Source organism: Lathyrus oleraceus, chromosome 1, assembly GCF_024323335.1.
Source record: "Lathyrus oleraceus cultivar Zhongwan6 chromosome 1, CAAS_Psat_ZW6_1.0, whole genome shotgun sequence".
Classification (NCBI taxonomy): Eukaryota; Viridiplantae; Streptophyta; class Magnoliopsida; order Fabales; family Fabaceae; genus Lathyrus; species Lathyrus oleraceus.
This window is the reverse complement of record NC_066579.1, coordinates 357,753,639-357,760,071: the sequence shown is the minus strand read 5'-3', so window position 1 is coordinate 357,760,071 and position 6,433 is coordinate 357,753,639. Positions and strand designations below refer to the sequence as shown.

At 36.7% G+C, this 6,433-nt stretch overlaps 1 protein-coding gene across 1 annotated transcript; it reads right to left on the bottom strand.

Moving 5' to 3' along the window:
• Positions 1-2,120: 2,120 nt before the first annotated feature.
• Positions 2,121-4,703, bottom strand: LOC127136356 (uncharacterized). The gene is made up of 5 exons (XM_051062924.1): positions 3,948-4,703; positions 3,722-3,819; positions 3,173-3,197; positions 2,850-2,970; positions 2,121-2,751 (listed from the first exon to the last, which is right to left on the bottom strand). Exons 1-5 carry the CDS (start codon positions 4,243-4,245, stop codon positions 2,412-2,414), a joined length of 882 nt encoding a protein of 293 aa, XP_050918881.1. The 5' UTR covers positions 4,246-4,703; the 3' UTR covers positions 2,121-2,411.
• Between the last annotated feature and the right edge of the window lie 1,730 nt (positions 4,704-6,433).

The window sequence follows — 6,433 nt, the reverse complement described above, 5'->3', positions numbered from 1 at the left end:
TGTTTTATGTCTCATTTTTCACATATCAGTAAAAGCAATTGTAGAGGAAAGGGAAAAGTTAGAGAGTGGAGGAAGATAAATTTAGGAAGAAGAGGGCCAAGAAGAACTTGGAAGAATAAGATCATCATCTTCATTTCATCTTCTCATCCTTAAAAAAAAATTCTCTTCTATTTCTAAGGTGGGTTCTAGTTAGGAACTCTAAACTCTCTAGAAATTAGGGTTGTAGAATCATAGGTTAAGTAAAAGAATCCATGTTAAAATGATGAGTGTTTTCTCTTGACTATGATAATTACCATGATTAAGTGTTTAATATGTTCTTCATGATTTTTATGATTCAATGTTTGAAGATTGTTGTTGTTATGAGTATGTATTCATGAGCTTGAAGAAACTATGACCTTTGTTCATGTTGTGGACAACATGCGTGATGAAGTTTTAATTTCCATATGGTTAGAAATTACAGGTCTGGGATTTGGGGTTATACAAAAAGAATTTTTGAGAAAAGAACATGGATCAATCGATTCATCATGGGCTCCCTTGCAGGTCAATCGATTGGTTACACACACAAATTTAGAAGATATGAGATTTTAAAAACCAATCGATTGACGTATTCATAGTGTTTTACCCTTGATGGGGTACATCCCTATTTGAGATGCTTACATGAGTAGGCAATGAGATGTGACACCAATGATTCGTGCCTCAATTGGTTTTAAGCCCCAACCATGGTGGACATGGGGAATAGGTGGGCACCTAAGTGGGTTAAAGTATCGTACAGTGAAAGATGCCCTAAGCGGGTTAGAGTCCCCTACGGGTGACGATAGCTTGGACTGGATTTAAAGCTCATAGAGGACCCAACATCCACCACGAAAGTCGAATCATACAAGCATGTAAGAACTGTGTTTTTCCTAGACGTAAGTCCGTTCGAGGATTGATGTTTCGTGAATCTGAATAGTGATTTACTTGAGTTGTGAGAACTCAGAAGCATGTTGCCATACATTGAGAGATTTTTCCCTATCACTTAAGTTTTCCTTCCCTTGTTGACTTAAGTTATAAACTGATTAGAACCTTGTAAAGTCGAGTGGAGCCATAAGATAGAGAATCCATTTGGATTATTATCTCACCCCTTATTGTTGATTATTTTTCAGGTAGTTCTGATCAGGCAAAGGATAAGGACAAGATAGTGTGATGTCCTTACTTATGTGATGTTTTGGATGACTTTTATGCTGTGTAGATATTTTTGAGATCATCCTACAATGATTTAGTTCCTAGTTTTATTTTTGGCACCTTTGTGTATATTTAGTGCTAAGTAGTATTTTTCTTTTGGGCATGTAATATGTACATCATTGCCACTAAGCATTTATGTATTTCAGTACTAGTATTACATTATGTACAATATGTATTTATAGACATATATTATATGTGAGTGTTACAACGTTATTAAAGATGTTAGTAGTGGTTTGGTGTGCTCTAGTTCCAAAGAGGGGATTCAAGAGCGAGATGGATATGTGTTATCCATAATGGTACCACATGCATCTAAAGTTGTGGTGTTGAGTACATTGCATTCATTGTTTACATACGATGAATGTGAATAAATCGTATTTAATAATTATTGATGTTTGCTTAGGCTACCCTTGCATACTTTTGAACCATAATATATTTTGATCGTATTATCACCTCTTTATTGTTGTTTGTGTGATTTTGTGCTCCTTTTTGAGATATAGACAAGCAGCAAGTTATTAGAAGTTGAAGTTTAACGTTGAGGTGATTTATCTTTTCCTTTTTATACGTTATTTAAATTTTGTTGCTCTTACCTATAACATTGGATAGGTGACCCTTATGTTCTATTATTTATTATTATTTTTGAATTTGTTGATGTTGATGGAATTTTTCGTGTATAGTGCATTTTATGAAGAAAAAAATACGGGAGAAATGGATGCATAAGTGTACCACTTTTTAAGTAAAATGCAATAAACCCTACCATACAGCCACCGCATTTTTGGTATATTAATAATTGTTCAGATTTGTAGAATTCTTTCGCTTCTTCTTTAAAAAAACAATGAGAAAAGGAATATGCATTATTACTATAAAATATTTTTACTCTGTCAACTAATAAGAGATCAGTATCCTGACAAGTCACACTTTTAATGATTTAACATGCAGTTTACATGCTACGGACAATCTCGGCCGTTGATTTAACAACAGACGCAGCAGATGACACCATCAACAAACTAACTTAACAATCTTGACAGTTGATTTTAAATCGAACAGCCAAGATCTGTATTTGCGTGCAGCAGGAATCCAAATCCGTCCTCGCTGTAGACTATTACGACAAATAGTTCGTCTCTAGTACATCTCAATAGTCCGGTTAGTACATCAAAAAGAGTTCTTTCCACAAAATCCATGATTTTTAGTAACTACGAAACTATCAATGACATCAATTCTTGTTCAACTTCTTCCCAATTCTCAACTTTATGCACCAGTGGATGCTTCTCAGCAAACTCAGTCTTAGACCAAGGATACGAATTTTCGTAATCGAAAAGTAAGACTCTAATACCTGCTTCAGCACACTCGATTGCATAGCTTGGGTTATCGTCAATAAGAACCTTCGCATTTAAAGACCTACAAATCTCTGACTTTGGCCTTGACCCTCCATCAAGAGCGAAATGGTTTCCAAAGTGAATCTCATCAAACAAACCTGAAAAGTTATTCTCTATCCACTCAAGTGTATGATCCTTGATTGCATTCTGCCGAGATCTGATCGAACATAAACATATACGAACATAAAGATATTATTAGTAGATGAATTGCAGATTCTGCTACGCGTTGAAGTAAAATCAGAAGCAAAAGCGTACGTTACAACTGATAGGTTGCAAAATCTTGATAATTTCTGCAGGGTCATTTGAGCACCAGGGAGAGGTTGGATCCCCGACTTGAAATATGGTGTCTCGAAAAACTCATGGACACGACTATTAGCTGCACAACAAGACGATAGTATTGATTTAAAACCAGTCCAATTATTACTATGAAGTGTGAAATCATTGCATCATGCCTAAAGATAATGAACTGCAATGAATGAACATAATAAAAAATAATGTATCTCTTAAGATCGGATGAATGTTCATATCACGGTGATCATTAATTCATAGCATGCAATAACCGTGAATTATGCCGTTACCTTCGTCTCGTGAACAGTTCCATATCTGTAAGAGAAGTGAAAGATTCGTCAGAGTCTCGGATACAAACATGCTTAGAATTCTATGCAGCACAACAATCAAAATGAGTTTTCATAAGCATAGATTAAGGCAAGAAAATGTAAGATTGCATGAGAGAAGGGTTCACTAATCTAGAAACACCAAGAAAACTATTAAAGAGCATGATTATCAACAAACTAAAATCCATGTTTTTATTAATGTATGGATGAACATCGATCTGCCTGAATCTTGTATGTGGCACCAATAACTATGCAATTCTTAACACAGATGTTAAGAGTCTCACACTGGACAATATATAGCCTAGACATCGCTTATAACTGAGGGCAATCCTCACCCTACAAACCGGTCTTGTATGGTTGAGTTAAGTCCAATCACATTTCTTAACAATAGGTAAAACATTCCCACGCACAATTTAACTGATAATGCTCACTTTGTGCAGCTAATAAACGTTACCAATCGTACATGCCTGTCTAAGGTAGATTGAGCTTAAAATTACATTGTCAAGGAAATACCTTGAAGAACTCGTACACATGATACTCAGAAACTGAATAATTTGACAAGTATCTATCTGCTATGAACTTGTTCAGAGCTGACACAAAGTTTCCTAATACTGCTAGGGAAAAAGAGAATATGAATCAAAAACACATCAGAGGGAAAATTACATAACAAAGTAGTTAAAAAAAGACATCATCATCATGTAAGAATCAAGGATTAACATTAGGATACATAAATACAAACCTTCATCAACATCAACAGCAACTACAAGTTTCTGCGAAAACTGATAATCAGGGAAACAAAAAGGTTTATTATGACTTCCACCTTGTGATCTATGCTCAACATTAGTAGAATTTTCATTTTTCTTCTCCTTCAAAAACACCCTTTTTGCATTAACATTATCATTTCCATTATTATTACAACTATCAAAACATGCTTTAACATTAAACCTAACACTTCTCTTAACCTCAGAATAACAAGGGTATTGACAAAAAGCTCTGGTGAAATAAGGACAAGGATCATAGTTTAACAAATGAACCATGATAATAAGATTATGGTTGCAAATTTCCTTTCCCTTAATTCGAATATAATAAAAAACAGAATTTTAAAATGAATTTCCTTCCAACATAACCAAACTGTACCCTAGAACAAATTGAATGGAACAATGCAATTGTTGATAAAGGAACAAACTTTGATCATAGGCTATTATGAAGGGACAAAAGGGTATCTTCTAAAGATAAAATTAACCTCAAAAAAACTCGAAATGGAATGTTGGACTAGAATAGTTAATCCAAAAATAATAGTAAAAAACAAAACTTTGGTACAGTTTGGGTCCTAAAAAGAAAGACCCAGAAGGGAAAGTTTCATGGCGAGAAATTGACGGAAAATTTTAGGGAAGAATTTGGAGAAGATGCCGCAAAATTTGAAAAGAGAAAATGCATTGAAATTAAAGACAAAAAGGGAACATTTTTCAGATCTGGTTTTTCTACTTCTCTTTTCTCTTTTGTATATAGAGAATAAATTAAAAGATTTAAAATCAGATTTTTCTAAACCTTCGAAATTTTTACAAAAATAACTCACCTTTTTAAAGAAATTCTCAAAATACCTCTGATATCATAAAAATTCTCAAATTATCCCACTTTTAGGAGGAATCGCCAATTGAATTGGAGACTCCTCTTAAAAATTGAATGGAGACGCCAATTGGATTGGCTATGGCATGTGTCCTAACCAATTGGATTGGCGTCTATGTGTATGACTTAAGAGGAGACGCCAATTCAATTGGAGCCTCACTGTAAAATGCTTTTTTTTTGTAAATGGTATACGTGATAGATAAATTTGATATAGGACCAATTGATATTAATAAAATTTGTCGTTTACACAAAGAAACCTAATGGTGATGATCAGGATCACCTAACCGACCTCCGGTCCCACATTCTCTAGTTACCCTAACTCGTGGCTCTAACCCACGTTGATGATTCGGTACCGGTGTTTGAGCATCTGAGGGGCCAGGAGCGTCACTTCCAACTACAAGAGAAGGCCTGTTGAGGTAGTCAGACAAGTCGGCATAGTCTTTAGTATGCATCGATGATGTACCGTCGTAGCTGAGCTCATGACCCATGCCGGAGAAGTTGGGTTGTGGATGACTCATTGATGGGCGACCGAGATGGTTGAAGGGAGACATGGGTGTGAACGATGCATCGAGGAAAGGTTGGAAAGGTTGTTGGGGTGTTTGGTAGAGATATGATTGTTGAATGTTTTGGTTTTTTGAGGTTTGGGCTTCTTGGCTATGGTAGGAGGAGAGGCGGTTGGTGTTGAATGATAGTTTGGTGTTCTGGCTTAGGCGACTTTGGTAGGGTGATTGGGTGGGTGCGAAGCGATGTTGAGTCTCAGGTTGATGGTCAATTTGTTGGTGGTGGTATGGGGTATGCTCTTGGTATTGGGGTTGGGTGTATGGTATGTTTTGGTTGTATGTTTGGGTGTTGGTTGAACGGAACGTTTGACGGACAGGGGGTTGTTTGTATCCGGCCTGACACTGTTGTTAGGGGTTTGATGTTGATGTGTCAGGTGTGTAAGTCATCTGGTGTGGGTCGTACAAGTACATATCCTTGGCGATGAACTGAAAACCAACCGATTTGTACCAAGCCATATAAGTACGACTTGGTTTTTCTTCAGTTGACATGACTGTGTCAGTTAACACATGGTCATAACGGTGCTTCCATTTGCGACACTCCGATCTTGCGAAACTTTGCCATGGATTGAAGTTCCATTGGTCGTTAACTTTGCGCAGATGCCATTCTCCTAGGCTAGCTGGGGGATCTGGGGTGTTTTGGGGCATACCGAACTGCAGCTTCACACGATCATTGTTGTGCATCACATCATTTCGGAGTAGCTTGCATGGTTGACACATCATTTCGGAGTAGCTTGCATGTGCGACACGTCACTTCGGAGTAGCTTGCATGTGCGACACGTCACTCCAAACTAGCTAGCATGTGAGACACTTCACTCCTCTATTTAAGTGTCTTACTATCAACATCCAAGACACTTCACTCACATTCGTCTGCAGCAAGAAAATAGTTTTCATCTGCACAATGTCATCTTCACCAAAATACATTGTCAACGTTCACTGCAACGGTGAAACATACGAGTCTGAGTTGTATGATTTTTGTTTTCGAAATACTGATACCATTAGACTCACGATCAAGAGAAATGCAACCTTCTTGCATTTGAAA

Excerpts from the sequence above, each read along its gene's own strand:
- LOC127136356 (XM_051062924.1), bottom strand. The coding sequence starts at position 4,245 with ATGGTTCATTTGTTAAACTATGATCCTTGTCCTTATTTCACCAGAGCT. Across the intron at positions 3,198-3,721 it reads ATGTGTACGAGTTCTTCAAG|ATATGGAACTGTTCACGAGA; the intron begins GTATTTCCTTGA and ends CTTCTCTTACAG. Across the intron at positions 2,752-2,849 it reads TGCAACCTATCAGTTGTAAC|ATCTCGGCAGAATGCAATCA; the intron begins GTACGCTTTTGC and ends ATGTTCGATCAG.